General features: G+C 41.8%; 1 protein-coding gene across 1 annotated transcript; it reads left to right on the forward strand.

Moving 5' to 3' along the window:
• The first annotated feature begins 15314 nt into the window (after nucleotides 1-15314).
• On the forward strand, nucleotides 15315-19581 carry LOC129908583 (uncharacterized). Its single transcript, XM_055985191.1, has 2 exons — nucleotides 15315-16002; nucleotides 16568-19581. Exons 1-2 carry the CDS (start codon nucleotides 15315-15317, stop codon nucleotides 19579-19581), a joined length of 3702 nt encoding a protein of 1233 aa, XP_055841166.1.
• Nucleotides 19582-19845: the final 264 nt, after the last annotated feature.

Raw genomic sequence — 19845 nt, forward strand, 5'->3', positions numbered from 1 at the left:
TTTCGCGCTTATCCGATACCCACTTCCTTCCAGAACATCCACCCACACATCAAGTGCTCGTTGCAAGGATGTTGGATCTTCACTTATGATGGCTCCATCATTAGCAAAGAATAACTGGATCACTTTCGGGTCCGTCACTTTTCCTTCAACCAGAAAGTCAAGGACTGTAATAAAGAGCAAAGGACTCAGGACTCTTCCCTGGTGCACACCGACTTTGATTGGGAACTCTTCGGTGACTCCTGCGGGGCATTTAACCTTCGTTTTTACTTCCTCGTACATGTCCTTGATCATCCGCACGTAGACTTCCAGAACCCCTCGCTGTCTCAGGGACACCCATATCAGATCTCGTGGTTGTCTATCGAATGCCTTTTCGAAATCAACCAGCACAATATGCAAATCCCTTGAGGAATCACGGTGTTTTTCCATTCGGATTCTTAAACTCTGTATGGCATCTGTGGTTGATTTACCCGAGACAAACCCGCACTGGTCATCAGACAGCCGTATTATTTTTCGCAGTCGGCCGTCCAAAATCCGCTCAACGATCTTCATGGTGTGTGACATCAGCTTAATCGATCGGTAGTTATCACAGTTTCGTGTGTCCCCCTTTCCTTTGTAGATTGGGAGAAGGAAACTTTCTCTCCACTGATTTGGCATTTGGTCACCGCTAATGAGTTTGGAGATGAGAATCGTGAGCCATTTACACCCAATGTCTATCATCTTTTTCCAGAACTCAGAGGGTATTTCGTCTGGACCAATCGCCTTTTCTTTCTTGGAGTTTTTCACTGCCACGCTAACTTCTTCGACTGTAAGGTCGGGTACTTCTTCTAAATTAGGTTCGGCTGTTGGAAAGTATATCCTGGGAAATTGCTCATTTAGGAGTTCGTCACAATACTGTCGCCACCTGTGAAGAATTTTGGCGTCATTCACAAGTAGTAGGCCTTGAGCATCGTTAATGAACTTTGGTGAGCGAATTTCCTGAGCATTCCTTCTCCTTTGAGCGGCAATTTTGAAAATGGCTGCACCCTTGTTCAGCTTAGCATGTCACAGTTCCTGGAGAGCCTGGTTTGCATCAGCAGCTGGATCAGATATTTCACCATGCTCGCGATACATGCTTTCCGTACTCTCTGCCTTATGCTGGGCGCATTTCTTCTTTGCTTCCTTCTTGTAGTGCTTGTAGTCCACTTCGAGTCGTGCTGTTTCATCTCTATTATGAGAGGGGCATTTGGACCAAGCTTGGAAAGCGGTCTTTTTCCTTGTTATTACTGCTTTAACTTCATCGCTCCACCACCATGTTTCTTTTTCCCGTTGGTAGTTTCCTTAAGATGTTCCTAGCAGTGACCTCGCCTTCACCAAGCAAGTTCTTTGCAGAGAGTCCCACATATGTTGTACTCTGCACTCTTCGTTTTGTAATCTGCTGATGGTCTCGCACAGATAGTTTCTCATAACAGAGATGAATGCATCGCCTTTTTCTTTGTCCAGGTTGTACCACTTGATTCTCCCGATAGCCTCTCTTTGTTTGTTTAACGCCTTCGTCTCCATAAAAAATTCTTTCAGTAGGAGACGGTGTTGCTGGGCGATCGCTTCTCCTAATATCACTTTGCAGTCTTTCACTAGCGGCTTCATAAAATTAGATACAAGACGGTAGTCGATCTGTTTTTCATTTCCACCGCTGCTATAAGTGATAAGGTGTCGGCTTTGTTTAATGAACATGGTATTCAACACTATAAGACCATGTGACCTGCACATGCTTAGAATTTCTTCACCAGGAGGGTTTCTAGCTCCAAATCCAAGGCCACCATGGCAGTCCTCATAGTCTTCGTTGCCGTTCCCTACATGTCCATTTAAATCTCCACCCACAAACAAAATGGGTAATGGGTAATGGTAATGGGTTTTAGCCGACAAAACGCTTTTTGGCAATTCTTAGCTCTGGAGAAGAAACTTGCTGCAGACCCGAAACTTGCCGCCGACTACACAAAATGCATGAAGGAATATGTCGACCTCAATCACATGGAAGAGATAGCAGAAAACGATGCGGTTTTAGCAACACCGTACCACTATTTTCTTCCACATCATGCAGTTTTTAAGGATGCTAGCTCCACAACCAAGCTGAGGGTAGTGTTTGACGCAGCTTCACGAGCTTCGGATGGGAAATCCCTCAACGACCGTCTACTTGTGGGTCCAAGATTGCAGACGAGCATCATCGATCTCGTTCTAAGATGGCGGACTCACCGAATCACCTTTACGGCCGACATCGAGAAGATGTATCGGCAAATTTTGGTAAGTTTCCCAGACCGATATTATCAGCTTGTGATGTGCAGAGAGCAAAAACAGCACCTTTGAAGATATACAAAATGAATACTGTCACTTTTGGCACCGCAAGTGCACCATATCTTGCCATCAAGATTTTAAAGAAGGTAGCTGATGACGAGCAACACAACTTCCCGGAGGAGGCGAAGGTTGTCCGAGAGGACATGTATGTTGATGATCTGATTAGTGGTGCAGATTCTATTGAAGAGGAGCGGAAAAAACGCGATGAAGCAAGGCAACTTTTGACAACAGCGGGGTTCAACTTGCGAAAATGGACAAGCAATGTGAGAGATCTCGTCGAAGACATTCCTGCCCATGACCGAGAGCTAGATTTTGAGCTTCCCATTAACTTGTCCAACCACGTGAAAACCCTAGGCATCAAATGGTTCCCCATGGACGATTGCTTTTCGTACCCGAATCTTCAACCTTCAGCAGAAGTCACCACCAAACGATCGATTTTGTCAACCATCGCCAAGTTATTCGACCCACTTGGCTGGATATCACCATGCATTATCACGGCAAAAATTATTATGCAGAGACTCTGGGAGCTAGGTTGTGACTGGGATGAACCTGTTCCAGCAACATTGAAAAATGAGTGGGAAGCTTTTCAACGAGAACTTCCTGTCATAGAAAAACTACGAATTCCAAGATGGATACATATGAGTCCAACATGAGTTTTTGTGATGCGTCGATGAAGGCGTACGGAGCAGCTGTTTATGCTCGTGTCTTGGATAGCGAAGGTAAAATCCATACCAATCTGCTTTTGGCAAAAACAAAAGTAGCACCCAGCCAACGAACTATAACGCTTCCTCGCCTTGAACTCTGTGGTGCAGTTTTACTTGCACAGTTATTGCAATACACCAAGGAGGTTTTGGGCATGCCCGATATAAAGATGTACGCGTGGACAGATTCCACTATTGCTCTGGCTTGGATACGAGCTATTCCTGCGAAGTGGACCACTTACGTTTCCAATCGTGTATCGGAAATTCAACTGCTAATTGGTATCGATTGCTGGGGACATGTTTCAACGCATCATAACCCAGCCGATATGGCATCCAGAGGTGTATTTCCATCGGAAATTCAAGGCTTGGACATTTGGTGGTTTGGCCCCGAATTTCAGCGTTCTCAATGGAATTTCGAGTCTCCAATTCAGCCTGCCGATGTTGATCTCGAAGAAAAACGTCGATCCATCAAGGTCCTTGCCACTCACTTAATAGATAGCGATAATGTGCTCCAGGCTATCCTCAACTCTTCGAGTCTCCTCAAGGTCGTACGAGTCATTGCAACTTCGGTTCGATTTATCATCAAATGTCGACCTAAGTTATATGGCATTATCACCGGCCCATTACAAGCATGGCAATTGGATTTGGCTGACTGATTATCAAAGCGGTACAAAAGGAAATGTTTGAGAATTAAATCGAGCAAATCAAGCAAAAACAAATCCCTAAACACTTACGTGCTTTGAATCCATTCATCGATGTTGATGGGATTCCTCGAGTAGGAGGGCGTTTAGAAAAGTCTCTTCTACCTAACAATGCACAGCATCCAATACTTCTTCAAAACAACCACCATTTTAAAAGTTTGGTGGTTTGAGATGCTCACAAAAACACTTTTCTAGGCGGTATGCAACAAATGATTAGCTTCATTCGACAAAAATACTGGATTGGCCAGATAAGGCGAAGCTTCAAGCATCAACTGCACAGGTGAATCTCTTGTGATAGACAAAAGGCAGCCGAAATACAACAGCTTATGGGAAATTTACCTTCAGCCCGAGTTCGTATGTCCCGACCATCCTGGAAGGCTCGAGGTGCTAAAATACTGAAAGCATACTTTGCAATTTTTATTTGCTTGGCAACCAAAGCCATCCATTTAGAAGTGGTGTCAGATTTAACCACCCAAGCATTTTTGGCAGCTTTTCGACAGTTTATTGCCAGAAGAGGAAATTGCTCGCATATTTACAGCGATTGCGGAACAAATTTTGTCGGTGCAAACAATGAACTAGCCAAGATGTTTAAAGAAGCGAAACATGACTGGAAACAAATTGCCGAAATAATTGCAAATCATGGTACTAATTGGCATTTTATTCCTCCTGCTTCCCCTCACTTCGGTGGCTTATGGGAAGCTGAAGCGAAATCGGTCAAATACCATCTTAAACGCGTTGTCGGAACTGAGCGGCTAACTTTCGAGGAGCTCGCGACGCTTCTAGCCCAAATAGAAGCGTGTCTGAATTCGAGATCCCTATGCCCGCTCTCTGATAGCCTTGACGATTTAAATGCGCTCACCCCTGCGCATTTCCTAGTTGGTGAATCGCTACACGCAATTCCACAAGCGGACATAAGAAACGATGTCACACATCTCGACCGATGGAAACGAATTCAAAAGATAACTGAAGAATTCTGGCAAAAATGGAACTCGGAGTACTTGTCTATGCTACAACAACGTCCGAAATGGACTCAAGTAAGAGAAATGCCAAAGATAGGAGACTTGGTTCTTCTCAAAGATGAGCGTCTTCCATAAACGTATTGGAATCTTGCGCGAATTGAAGGCACACATATTATTAAACTTCAACAAAACATATAAATTTTTAATTTTTATAATTAAATAAACTCTGCAACAACGCAAGCCTTTAATTTACATTTCATGTAAAATTATTAAATTTAAAACCACGAAAATACACAACATAATTAATTAAAAATTACGCTCCAAACTGAGCAAAAACATCATCCACATAATTGTCAACAGCTTGAAGCACAGCAAACGTCAAAGCTAAACGACAAAAATGAAAATTTCAAACAAAATAATAAAATTGTTTAAATAAAATTTATTCATCATTTATTAATATACAACAAAATACAACAATATTTATTAAATTCATTTTAATTTTAAAAATTCACTGTAATTTTCACAACACAATTAATTCAAAATGCAATAATAAATTTATGAAATAATAATTCACATAATTTCATTAAGAGTTTAATTAATACACTTTTAATTCAATTCACATTTCATCACATTCAGCAAACACAATCGAAATCTTCATTTAAACTAAACAATTCATAATTTCATTCAAATCAAAAAGAAATCAAAATTAAAAAAAAAATCAACCACTTATCAACAAAAATCAAATAATTCGTCGAAATAAATTCACCAAATCAAAACAAACATTGAAATGTCAAATTTATTAAATTCATCAAGTTTGTGTAATTCACCACACTTAAATCAAAATATTACACTCAACTCAAAGCTTTAATTTGATCACTCTTTAAGCTTTAATTCAATCACTCGAACAAACTAAACTTGAAATAAACTTCGCGAAAAAAACATAAACTTAAAATGAAAGTTGAAAGCTTTGCAACAAAAGCTTCACCACACTATATTTATTCGGAACATATTTTTTATATACATACATTTCAAGTATTTCAATCAAACTATTTTATACAAATTTAAACAAATTTTCTAGAGTGATTAAACACCTTGTGTTGACGATGGTCTGCAAATCCGCATCCGTACATTGGCTACAACCAGGTAGTGGTCAGAGTCAATGTTGGCTCCTCGGAACGTGCGGACGTCCATAATACTGGAGGAATGTCTAGCGTCGATCGCAATATGGTCAATGTGGTTGACGGTTGATTGATCTGGAGATTTCCATGTTCCTTTATGAATCTTGAGATGCGGGAAACGCGTACTTGCTATGACAACATTTTGCCCCGCAGCAAAGTCGACTAGCCTGAATCCGTTATCGGATGTGTTGTCGTGCAGGCTATGCTTTCCGACTGTGCTTCCAAAGATATCTTCCCTTCCTAGCTTTGCATTAAAATCACCCAGGACAATTTTAATGTCGTAGCTTGGGATTTGCTGTTAGGTTTTTTCGAGGAGCTCGTAGAAATTATCTTTGGTTGTATCGTCTTTCTCTTCCGTGGGGGCGTGTGCACATATCAGGCTTATGTTGGTGAATTTAGCCTTTATGCGGATCGTGGAGAGGCGCTCGTTGACGCAGTTAAAACTCAGGACGTTCTGGCTGAGTCTGCCTCCGATGACAAATCCACATCCAAATGTGCCCTGTTGACGGTTGCAGTCACCGTAGTAGATATCGTGGGTCTTCAATTTTCTCTTACCCGAGCCCTTCCCATCGCATTTCTTGGATGGCAGTTATATCTGCCTTATAGCAGTCGAGGGCCTCCGCTAATTGTTCGGCAGATCCGAAATTCATTGTCCTTATTTCGTTTGCTAGGGTCGTCCTCAGTAAATCCGTCCGTATCCGAGGCTTGTCGTCGTTCCAAAACTACATCCTACTTCTGGTCGGGCAGTTACTTCGGCGACAGAAGCCCCCAACCTGGAGGGCCAGGCCTTTTGATGACTCCAAGGACGAGAGGTTGGCTAAGCCGCTCCTTATAGACCTGTGCTCTGAATATGTCTGAGTAGCTCGTATAAGGTGTTCACCATCTGTGAATAGTGAATCTACCGTTGATTCTAAAAAGAATTCTTCCGCTACCGTCATTTGTTGGAAGTGCCTTGGTGGGAACACTCCTTTGTTGGGGGGGGGGGGGGGGTAATTAGTAGCAACAACCTACTCCGCTTCGACCTGTCGACCATGGGAGGCCTTTCTGCGAAAACAAGTTTTGCGATCGCATAGCTCTCAGCTTCATAGTAGTAGTCACCGTAAGCCCATCCGCCAAGACAAGGCTTACCGCCATGGATGGGGGCAAAAAAAAATTGATCAGCTGAACTCGAGTTAACTCTTGAACCAGATTCAACTTTGAGTGGGTTGTACAGTTGTGGATCAAGTGAGAGTCAGCTGAACCCCAGTTCAGGTTTATATACAAGAAAATTTTAGTATATATATACCTAATGTCACTGTCAGTTGTGCTTATTTTATAAAGCACAAGTGCGTGAAAATGTTTCGTCTTCTTAATATAACTAAAACCTCATCTATTAATTGTAATTGGCAATAAAATACACAAAAATAAAGTTTTGCCCCTTCTAATCTAATGGCGGCCGGATTATGCATTCATTAGTGGACTAATCAGGAGAATGAGGATTCTTGGGTGCCTTTTTATATTGTTTATTTATTTTTGTTTTTTTTTGGGCAGAAAATTGTATATATTTATAAGAAAAAAAACTAATAAAGTATTAAAAAAATAAATTAAGCTGATAAAAGCTGTGTTATTATTTTATTTATTATTTAGCATCACAAAAACATGGAAAAACAAATAAAAAAACACCTCAATCATTTGGGAGAACCACATTCATTTCCACCACCTATTAGCCGAACTGTCAAAAAATTCAGATTAAAGTGAGAAAGCAACATTTTTTCCACTAAAAATCATCTGATCCATGGCTGAACCACTGCTAACCCACCAATATCGGTGGGTAACTTCTGATCGTGGTTCAGCAGTGGGTTAAACCTGAACCTCGATTGTACAACACTGCAAATGAGTTGAACCGAGTTCAAACGTTGATCCGAGGATGAACCACGTTTGTACAACTGGCTCTAAGCGGTCAAAATGGAAGAAATAATTGAACTTATAAAACAAAACAAGATGGTTATTTTTTTAATGAATTCAATTAGTTCTTCCATTTAAAGAAAATCAAAACGTACGTTATTTGAATTTTTGAATGAAAGATTGTGCCAACTGCCAATATAAGTAATGCCAAATAGCAAGTACTTTGTATTTTTGTTGAAACTTGGCATTGAATTTAGAAATAGAGACATACAATCATTTAAATTCACTTTTATTGATTTTTTTTCAATACTTTATTGATTTTTTTAATAGGTAAACAAATGTAATTTTGTTCACAAAAACATTTAAAACAGCCACCCAAGAATTTGACATGTAGGCCATGAAGATAAATGTAGAAGTATTGGTAATCACCCCCCCCAGGTTTTCACCTTGTCGTGGTGGGGGGGCTTACGTTTGGCACTCCAGCAACCCAGCTGTAGGACCAAACAAACTAAGAAAACCAAAAACAGAGATGTTATCTAAATTAATGAACAATTATGGATAAAGTTGAAGAAGTAGATAAAAATCGAGTGGGGATATTCACTCAAGTGTCGGCAGATGTCACGGCTGCCGGCGAGGGCTTGGTTTTGAATAAAACTAAGTCGCCAGTGACAACAAACAAAAACTTAAAACAATCAGGAACTATTGGCGCTCCATCCTGTAGCAGGCCTACTGCCGGTGGGGTTGATGAGATATTCTCTGCGTATCTCATGAACCTCACCAACACTGAGGACGAAACTGTGGGAACTGGGGAGAGAGAGATGTCGTCGGATGAAGAGAATCGTATTCTCAATGACGACGTCTTTCAATCCCTACCCAGTTCAGACAGCTCGGACGCAGATGTCACAGTGGCAGAAAACCCTGCGATGGGCATGGACATTGACAACCCACTAGACAAAACTTTGGCCAAAACCCTGTCATTGACAGGAGCCAAAGTCACGTCGACTCCGGACAAAAGGAATAGTGAACCTACCAAAGTCTGTAAGGATGGCTCAGACCCCACAAAGGTGCTGAGAAACACCGGACCCGAACAGCGATGCCCAAAAGGGCCTATATCGACTCATAAAGGAAAGGTGCATCCAAATAAGCAGAATAAGGTAGGGGAGCCAACTCCAGATCTCAAAAAGATCGATAATGCGAGGAGAACCGTACGAAGATATGGCAGTGGTGATCAGAAGAAATTGTGTCTGCGAGATTGGAAAAGATTGAGTTGGGCCCGCAAACTTCTTGCGAAGTTCGATGCTAAAAACGAAGCCCCAAGCGACACAAAAGAAAAGAAAAAAGAAAAGAAAAATGACCAACATCGCGCCTCCACCTCAAAAGCAGCTGCAGCCAGCAACCCAAGGGTGATACCGGAAAACGGTCCCAAACACTCTAGGGTCCAAGATGCTGGTGAAAGCAATCGCCAAAAGAGAGGTAGGCAAAACGACACGTCGTCCCCTAAAGAAACTGACCCCAAGAAATATAAGTCGGCAAACAGTGCCCAAACACCCATAAATATTCAGGCGGCAGTTATCAATGCAGGGAGCCCAGAAGGGAAACTAACCAACGAACAGTGGTCACAAGTGGAGGTTAAGCTTCTTGAATTCGTCAACGAAGAGATACTTGCCTCTACAGGTTTCGTTCCAACCTTCGGGCCACTATCGACAGTAAAAGGCTTCAAGGTTCTTGCCTGTTGCGGTGAACCTACCCTGAACTGGCTCAGAGATAAAGTGGGCTGCATGAAGGGGTTATTGGACGGAGTTACGCTTAGCGTTGCTCTTAAAGATGACCTCCCCACCAGACCCAAAGTCCGTATTAACGTACCGGGCCCCAATATCGACGAGACCACCCTTGAAAGGTACCTAAGAGCGCAAAACCCAAGCCTCCCCAGTGCAGACTGGAAAGTCATGCAAATGGAGGCACCTACAAAATCAGGTCGGGAAGCAATCATCATGCTCAACCATGAAACCATGGCTATGTTACCATCTTTAGACTTCCTTTTGAGATTTGGCATAAATGCGGTAAAGGTGAGACCGGTAACGGCAGCCAACTTGCAAAATAACAACAACAATAACTAAAAACAAAAATATGAAAGTGTTGCAACTCAATCTGCAACACAGCAAGTTGGCATCTGCCACCCTAACCTCATTTATGTCAAAAAATAATATAGACATCGCCCTGGTGCAAGAGCCGTGGATCAACAGCGGTAACATCTGCGGACTTAAATCCAAAGATTTCATTATTTATTGCAAAAAAGGGCCTACTGAAGGTAACTATCGTACATGTATAGTAGCGAAAAAAATTTTAAATCTTTTTCTTCTATCCCCCCATTGTAGCGCTGATATGACGACGGTCAAATGTGAAAGAGACGGGGCCCAGCCCCTGATCATAACATCCGTCTATATGCCAGGTGATTCACCGGGGCCTCCACCATCAGCAGCGTTCACCGAGTTGGTAGCAGAAGTTGGTAAGAAAGGTTGGGATCTTCTGGCAGGCTGTGATGCAAATGCCCACCATCTGCAATGGGGCAGTACAGATACAAACACAAGAGGTGAGTCACTTTTTGAATTTATTATTAAAAACAATATGGTGATACACAACAGAGGTAATGAACCAACCTTCATTACAAAAATCAGAAAAGAAGTACTAGACGTGACACTTTCCACGAACTCTAACTCTATTGAGATAAGTAACTGGAATGTGTCAAGTAATGTTACATTCTCAGACCATAGAATGTTAACATTCCAAATAAGACATGATGCTGTAAGCCCCAAACCCCTTAGAAATCCTAGGAAAACTAACTGGGAAGCCTATAATAGTAAAATTAAGGCCTCATCGTTGGGCCAATATGTTAGTCAACCTCTATTAGACAGCTCAGCTATAGAAAAACTTGTAATTGAATTTACATCAGATATAATTAAAGCGTACGAAAGCTCTTGCCCCTTGCCCAAAGCTAAAAGAAAGCTCAACCCCGTATGGTGGTCTAACGAGCTTTCCATTTTGAGGCTACATTCTAGGAGGCTTTACAATAGAGCTAAATACAGTAACAATCCAGCTGATTGGGATCTCTTCAAAATCAGCAAAAACGCATATAAAAACCGAACTACCTATGCCAAAAGAGCAGCCTGGCGGCAATTCTGCACCGACATCGAGTCCACAAACGATGCAGCTAGGCTCAGAAAAGTTATGTCAAAGGTCTATTCCCCTCCGGGCTTCCTAAAATGCCCAGATGAAACCTGGACAGAATCTAGCTCTGAAACTATCGAATTACTTATGCGCACTCATTTCCCAGGCTGTGACAAGGTCACAACTCTTGATGAAAATGGTCCCAATATAATAAACAACAATATAGGTACCCAAATAGTAGACAATAGAAAAGTGGCATGGGCCATTGATTCTTTCTCAGCTTTCAAGTCTCCAGGGCCTGATGGAATAATTCCAATCATGTTACAAAGCTCTAAAGACTTGTTAGTCCCAATCCTTACGGACATTTTTAGAGGTTGTTTAAACACAACTTATGTTCCCTCTAGTTGGAGAGAAGTTAAAGTAATCTTCATTCCCAAAGCTGGTAAGCCTTCCCACACGGAACCTAAAGACTTCAGGCCGATTAGCCTATCTTCCTTTCTTTTAAAGACCTTAGAAAGACTAATTGAAACGCACATTCGGTTTAAAATCGACGACAATGTTCTCTCACAGGCCCAACATGCATATATGAAGGGCAAATCTGTTGAGACGGCATTACATGAAGTTGTGGGTACGATCGAACATTCAATCCACCACAAAGAATTCACTCTGGGAGCATTCCTAGACATTGAAGGGGCCTTCAACAATGTTGAAAATGCAGCCATACGGCAAGCCCTAGACACCAGCGGTGTCGATTCAAATCTGTCAAACTGGATTGATTCGATGCTTCAAACTAGACTTGTAAATGCAGAAATGGGTAGCAGCAAGCTGAAGGTAAGAACTTGTAGGGGAACTCCACAAGGAGGAGTCCTATCACCCCTACTCTGGCTCTTAGTTGTTAACCAGATCTTAACCAAGCTTAGCCAAAACGGTGTTAAAGTTGTGGCTTATGCCGACGACATTATCATCATGGCCTCGGGCAAATTTGTTCCGACCCTGCGAGATCTTCTTCAAACAGCCCTTAACAAGCTCAACAACTGGGCCTCAGGCTGCGGTCTCAATGTAAACCCACTTAAAACAGAACTAGTATTATTTACTAGGAAAAGAAATATCCCAAATATTAACCCTCCCACAATAAATGGGACTCCTCTTACCATCACTGGTAAAGCCAAATATCTTGGGTTGATAATTGATAGAAAACTTAATTGGAAAGAAAATATAAAGGAACGTGAAAAGAAAGCTTCTATTGCCTTTTACACCTGTAGTAGAATTTTTGGTAAAAAATGGGGGCCCAATCCCAAAACGATTCATTGGATGTATACAGCCATTATAAGGCCTATTCTGACGTATGCATGCCTGGTCTGGTGGCCAGCCCTAGATAAAACAGTCAACCTTAAAATTATGACCAAAATTCAAAGACTCGCGTGTATAGGTACCACTAGTGCCATGAGAACTACACCCACATCAGCCCTAGAAACATTCCTTTCACTTGCCCCCATCGACCTTTTTACAAAGGAATCGGCGGCCATAAGTGCCCTTCGTTTGAAGGAGGGCAAGAACTGGAAAGGGGGCCTCTTGGGTCATAAAACAATATTGAACTATGTTGCAAGTAACATTCAAACTGACTATAATCTTCCATTCAATGATTTCAACCCAGTAGCGCTTACAGACTTCCCTACAAGGGAACTCTGGGAGTCAAACAGGGTCATTATTACAGATAATGTCTCGGTTTTCACTGACGGGTCTAAATCAGACCTAGGCGTAGGGTCAGGCATCTTTTCAGATAACCCTCCCATAAACAAATCACTGAAACTCCCTGACTTCTGTAGTGTTTTTCAAGCGGAAGTTTTTGCAGTTTGCGAAGCAGCAAACATACTCTCCGCACTCAATTTAATGAACAAAAATATTGATATCTTTATAGACAGCCAGGCAGCAATTAAAGCCATTTCCTCTATTGTCACGAAGTCCAAACTAGTTGACCAGTGTCGCAAGGCACTAAGGTCCCTAAACACAACGAACATAGTTACCCTTCGATGGGTCCCAGGACATCGTGATATACAGGGGAATGAAAGGGCAGATGAATTGGCCAAAACAGGATCAACACTTGATCCGTGCCAAACAGCTTCATGGGTGCTTATGCCAATGGAACACGAAAAAAGCAGAATAAAGCAAAGCTTCTTGAACTCTGCAAACGATAGATGGTCAGCTCTTGAAACCTGTCGTGTTTCAAGAAATCTGTGGCCGACCATTTCTAAGAACAAAACTGAAACCATACTTAAGCTAAGCAGGCCTCAGTTGTCCCTATTGATTGGTATCCTTACGGGTCACAACTCAATGGGAACCCACATGAGTAGGATGGGTATTGTCTCATCAGACTTATGTAGAGGGTGTCAAGACGAAGAGGCGGAGGAGGGCTCATACCACTTCCTTTGTGAATGCCCCAGCTTAGCAAAAAGTAGGAAAACAACTCTCGGAGATTACTTCTTCGATGAGTTAGATGACGTCTCGTCCTTGCCACTGAAAAACATAATGAAATTTATCCAAATTTCAGGATGGTTCAGGGAGGCCCACAACACTAACTCCAACCCGTAATTCCCTAAACCCTTCCCTTACCCATCCTCACTCCTGCCCACCCTAACCCTGGGGATCACAATGGATCCATCGAGATCCGAGTGGGATAACTCGACTTGTCGGATTATCACCCCGTTCAACCTAACCTAACCTATTGGTAATCACTCCGTCACTAATTCAAAATTTTGGGAGTGAAGAATTCACTCCAAAAATTCACTCCTTTTTCAATTTTGGAATTTGAAATCACTCCTTTTGGGAGTAATTATATATCTAGGAGTGACACTTTTTGAATTTTGGAAAACGACATTAGGTGTGTTTTTTATTACAACCGGTCTTAACTGGACAAAAAAAACGCAGTCTGGGCTAAGCAATTTACATGTTAAATGCAACAACACTTTAGCCCTTTGGGCTTAGTTGTTTAGCCCGGAGACTTCTTTGGGCTTAACTTTTTGAACAGTTTTAAATCGGTGCTACCAAGCTAACTATTTCAGAAATTGTTTAGAATTTACTTACAAAAGTGAAAACTGACGTTTGGAATGATAAAATGTATTAAACTATTTTTGCTAGCATTCATTCTTGTATATCTGTAGCCGTTTTTTATTATCCCACTTCATCCATATAGATCATTAATTTACACGTATTACAACTGTACGAAAGTACAAAAGTAGCAAATAATAGTACTAAATTATACATTGGGCAATGCTTATAAATTACATTCCACAATTGAGCTACTTTTTTTAAAGCTAATAAATTGATGATTTGACTGTACGAATCGGCTGTACCATAGGTCTTATGACAAAAATAAAATATTATAACGATTTATACTTTTCAAACTAAGTGGTTGAGTTTTATTTTTCGAATTATTCTAATCAAATTTTTTTAATACAAAAATTTAAGAAAATTATTAAGAGTGATTAAACATTTTGGTCCTTCGAGCCTTAAAAAGAACTTAAAACAATTAAATAATTTAAATAAACATTTTTAAAATAAAATTTTTTTTTAAACAAACAATTTCATGTGTGCAGTGTGTTGTTAAAAAAAAAAAAAAAGACAAGCAGTAATACTCCAGTCAAAGCGTCGGAAAAAAGGGCCTCACCTTGCGATGAGAGGCACTGTCTGTTTTTATTTCATGGATCGATGGGGGTATATTTAAAAGACTTAAACCCAATTTCTCACCACCTGATCATTCTTTTTAGCGGAGTTATTCACAAAAATGCATTTTTTGGGATATTTTACTTCTAAGCTAATATCTTTGCTCCAGATTATCGCAGACCAAAAAATAAACATACATTCTCTTCCTTATAATATTTTCTATCGTTGTATGTAATTTCATTGTATTTGAGTGAGTAAATATAAAATGGCAGCCATTTAAAGTCAAATTCTTGTTGTTAAAAAACACATTTTTGTCATTATTTCGAAAAAAGCTTATGTCATGATTGACATTTTTCTAACCTATTTTGTAGCCCTGTTCATGTCCTGCATTTTACAGAAAAAATCAGCTCTTTATCACCAAAGATGGCCGAGCTATTGATAAATGAACGCATGCAAAACCGGTGCGAAAACACGATAATCTGGAGCAAAGATATTAGCTTAGAAGTAAAATATCCCAAAAAATGCATTTTTGTGAATAACTCCGCTAAAAAGAATGATCAGGTGGTGAGAAATGGGGTTTAAGCCTTTTAAATATACCCCCATCGATCCATGAAATAAAAACAGACAGTGCCTCTCATCGCAAGGTCAAATGACGCTTTGACTGGAGTATAAGTCGTTGTACGTGTTGTAAACTTGTCATTTCATCTTTTTATTGTTTCTGTAATAAAAATAATAAATATGACTGAAGCAAGTTATTATAAATATGGGGAGTTACAGAAAGGAGTTCTCACCAAGATAAGTAAGGATCTTGTGAATTTCAAAAAAGCCCCTAAAGAGCGCAAAACTGCAGCATACTCCTCGGTTCGTCTTGCTAAGCTCGAGGCTGATATGGCTACGTCCAAAATATACCACGAGGCAATAATCGGTGGGGGCAAGTTGGAGGAAGGTTTGAAAAAAGAAGATTTGCTAGTGGTGTACGACCAAATCTATGAAATATATTTAGAATATGAAGCAGAGTTGGTTGAGGCAGTGGAAAGGGCGAAGTCGGTAGCTTCAAATGAGACAAAAACGATGGCTCCGACAAATTTTTCAGCGGCTTCATCATCACATTCAGCGATTCGATTGCCAAGATTAGATTTGCCTAAATTTAATGGGTCGTATGTGGCTTGGCGGGATTTTCATGATAGGTTTCAGTCCCTTGTGCACAATAACACTAGTATTGATGATATCGATAAGTTACATTTTTTGCAATCTTGCTTGGTTGGGGATGCTCATCGGTTTTTGCAAAATCTGTCGGTGGAGGCTGCAAGCTATGATAAAGCTTGGAAGCTTCTGGAGGAGAGGTATGACCATAAATGCATTCTGGTGCACATTCAGATGCAAGCCCTTTTTGGTCAACCTTCCTTGCCACGGGAAACTGCTTCGGGTATTAGGGACTTTTTGTATACCACCAGAGAGTGTGTTCTTGCTCTTGAGAACATGAAAGTACCAGTGTCTTCATGGGACATCGTGCTGATATGGTTTCTTCTTCAAAAATTGCCAAGCTCTACCGTTCCAACCTACGTTTCCAACCTCAAAAAACGAAAGCTTTTCATGTCAAGCAAACGGCCAAGCAGTCATCCAAATTAGCACCGAAGACATCACCTGCGGAACGTCTTGTATGCAAACTGTGCAATCAGGGTCAGCATTCGTTGTGGCGGTGCCAGCAGTTCCTGAAACGGACTACTCAGGACGAAGAGATGTCATTCATAGACTAAAGGTTTGTGAAAACTGCCTTTCATATGGACATATGATCAAGGACTGCTACAGTTTCAGCTGCTGTCATTTCTGCCAACAAAGACACCACTCACTTCTGCACTACAACTCGTTACATCAACAACAACACACGCAACAACAACAACAAACGCAACAACAACAACACACGCAACAACAACAACAACCACAACAACAACTACAACGACAACAACACCATCACCAACAACATAATAAAGCTGGCACATCAGGAGCTGCTGCGACAGTAGCTGGGACAGCTGGAACAGCTTCTCAGCCAAGAACTACCAGTTCCAACACATTCCAGGCTTCTGTCAACACGTACTCACCTGAGTTCCAGCCAACGGTAGATCAACCATCCACACAAACTTTTAATTACCACACGTCGCATGGTCAAGTGCAAACTCACCAGGTGCTTCTGGCGACAGCAGTTGTGAAGGCCCGAGATGCAGACGGCAGAACTCGCCTCTTACGTGCTCTGATTGACACCGGCTCAGAAACTTCATTCATCACGGAATCCGCTGCACAACTGCTGAAGCTGGAAAAGCGGCGTACCTTTGTCGAAGTGTCTGGGTTAGGGTTGGTCAGCAGTGGCAAAACGCAATTCTCCGTCGATTTACATCTTGCATCCCGCCATTCGACATTCGAGATTGCCATACAGGCGTATATCTTCAAGTCACTGACTGGCCATCTCCCGACCCAACGAGTGATATCCGGCAAATGGAACCACCTAAAGGAGCTCTCATTAGCCGATCCCTATTTCTTTGAGCCCGCTCCCATCGATTTACTCTTAGGAAGCGATGTTTGCGCCCAAATATTCCTTCCGGAAATTCAAAGACCTCTAGATGGTAACGGACCCATAGCGCAAAATACGCATTTCGGGTGGGTCGTATTAGGGAAAGTTCCAGTGGAAAATCCACGGCAAGTTCGAAGCTTCGTTCAAACTCACGAGCTATGCATGCAAGTGGAGAGGTTTTTTGTAATGGAGGAAATGCCGTTCCCAACATATGAAACCCTGGACAATATTGCTTGTGAAGAACATTTTACCGAACACACCATACGTCTCCCAGATGGACGTTACCAGGTAGAATTGCCCTTCAAAGATGGAGGTCATCCAGTAATGGGTTTTAGCCGACAAAATGCTTTTCGGCGATTCTTAGCTCTGGAGAAGAAACTTGCTGCAGACCCGAAACTTGCCGCCGACTACACAAAATGCATGAAGGAATATGTCGACCTCCATCATATGGAAGAGATAGCAGAAAACGATGCGGTTTTAGCAACACCGTACCACTATTTTCTTCCAAATCATACAGTTTTTAAGGATGCTAGCTCCACAACCAAGCTGAGGGTAGTGTTTGACGCAGCTTCACGAGCTTCGGATGGGAAATCCCTCAACGACCGTCTACTTGTGGGTCCAAGATTGCAGACGAGCATCATCGATCTCGTTCTAAGATGGCGGACTCACCGAATCACCTTTACGGCCGACATCGAGAAGATGTACCGGCAAATTTTGGTTAGTTTCCCAGACCGATATTATCAGCTTGTGATGTGGAGAGAGCAGAATACAGCACCTTTAAAAATATTCAAAATGTATACCGTCACTTTTGGCACCGCAAGCGCACCATATCTTGCCATCAAGATTTTAAAGAAGGTAGCTGATGACGAGCAACACAACTTCCCGGAGGGGGCGAAGGTTGTCCGAGAGGACATGTATGTTGATGATCTGATTAGTGGTGCAGATTCAATTGAAGAGGCGCGGAAAAAACGCGATGAAGCAAGGCAACTTTTGGCAACAGCGGGGTTCAACTTGCCAAAATGGACAAGCAATGTGAGAGATCTCGTCGAAGACATTCCTGCCCATGACCGAGAGCTAGATTTTGAGCTTCCCATTAACTTGTCCAACCACGTGAAAACCCTAGGCATCAAATGGTTCCCCATGGACGATTGCTTTTCATACCAAAATCTTCAACCTTCAGCAGAAGTCACCACCAAACGATCGATTTTGTCAACCATCGCCAAGTTATTCGACCCACTTGGCTGGATATCACCATGCATTATCACGGAAAAAATTATGATGCAGAGACTCTGGGAGCTAGGTTGTGACTGGGATGAACCTGTTCCAGCAACATTGAAAAATGAGTGGGAAGCTTTTCAACGAGAACTTCCTCTCATAGAAAAGCTACGAATTCCAAGATGGATACACATGAGTCCAACAAACAAAGCTATCGAGCTTCATGGCTTTTGTGATGCGTCGATGAAGGCGTACGGAGCAGCTGTTTATGTTCGTGTCTTGGATAGCGAAGGTAAAATCCATACCAATCTGCTTTTGGCAAAAACAAGAGTAGCACCCAGCCAACGAACTATAACTCTTCCTCGCCTTGAACTTTGTGGCGCAGTTTTAGTAGCACAATTGTTGCAGTACACCAAGGAGGTTTTGGGCATGCCCGATATAAAGATGTACGCGTGGACAGATTCCACTATTGCTCTGGCTTGGATACGAGCTATTCCTGCGAAGTGGACCACTTACGTTTCCAATCGTGTATCGGAAATTCAACTGCTAATTGGTATCAATTGCTGGGGACATGTTTCAACGCATCATAACCCATCCGATATGGCATCCAGAGGTGTATTTCCATCGGAAATTCAAGGGTTGGACAATTGGTGGTTTGGTCCTAAATTTCTGCGTTCTCAATGGAATTTCGAGTCTCCAACTCAGCCTGCCGAGGTTGATCCTGAAGAAGAACGTCGATCCATCAAGGTCCTTGCCACTCACTTAATAGATAGCGATAATGTGCTCCAGGCTATCCTCAATTCTTCGAGTCTTCTCAAGGTCGTACGAGTCATTGCTACTTCGGTTCGATTTATCATTAAATGTCGACCTAAGTTATACGGCATTATCACCGGCCCATTACAAGCATGGGAATTAGATTTGGCTCACTTACTAATTATCAAAGCGGCACAAAAGGAAATGTTCGAGAATGAAATCGAGCAAATCAAGCAAAAACAAATCCCAAAACACTTACGTGCTTTGAATCCATTCATCGATGTTGATGGGATTCTCCGAGTAGTATGGATCGACGTTCTTCTTCCGAGTAGGAGGGCGTTTAGAAAATTCTCTTCTATCTTACAATGCACAGCATCCAATACTTCTTCAAAACAACCACCATTTAACAAGGTTGGTGGTTCGAGATGCTCACAAAAACACTTTTCATGGCGGTATGCAGCAAATGATTAGCTTCATTCGACAAAAATACTGGATTGGCCAGATAAGGCGAAGCGTCAAACATCAACTGCATAGGTGCATCTCTTGTTATAGACAAAAGGCAGCTGAAATGCAACAACTTATGGGAAATTTACCTTCAGCCCGAGTTCGTATGTCCCGACCGTTCAGCCATACTGGTGTCGACTACGCGGGGCCTATCGAAATAAAATCTTGGAAGGCTCGCGGTGCAAAAATCCTGAAAGGATATTTCGCCATTTTTATTTGCTTGGCAACCAA

Source organism: Episyrphus balteatus, chromosome 1, assembly GCF_945859705.1.
Source record: "Episyrphus balteatus chromosome 1, idEpiBalt1.1, whole genome shotgun sequence".
In the NCBI taxonomy this organism is placed as follows: domain Eukaryota; kingdom Metazoa; phylum Arthropoda; class Insecta; order Diptera; family Syrphidae; genus Episyrphus; species Episyrphus balteatus.

Excerpts from the sequence above, each read along its gene's own strand:
- LOC129908583 (XM_055985191.1), top strand. The coding sequence starts at position 15,315 with ATGACTGAAGCAAGTTATTATAAATATGGGGAGTTACAGAAAGGAGTT. Across the intron at positions 16,003-16,567 it reads GCCACGGGAAACTGCTTCGG|CTGGCACATCAGGAGCTGCT; the intron begins GTATTAGGGACT and ends AACATAATAAAG.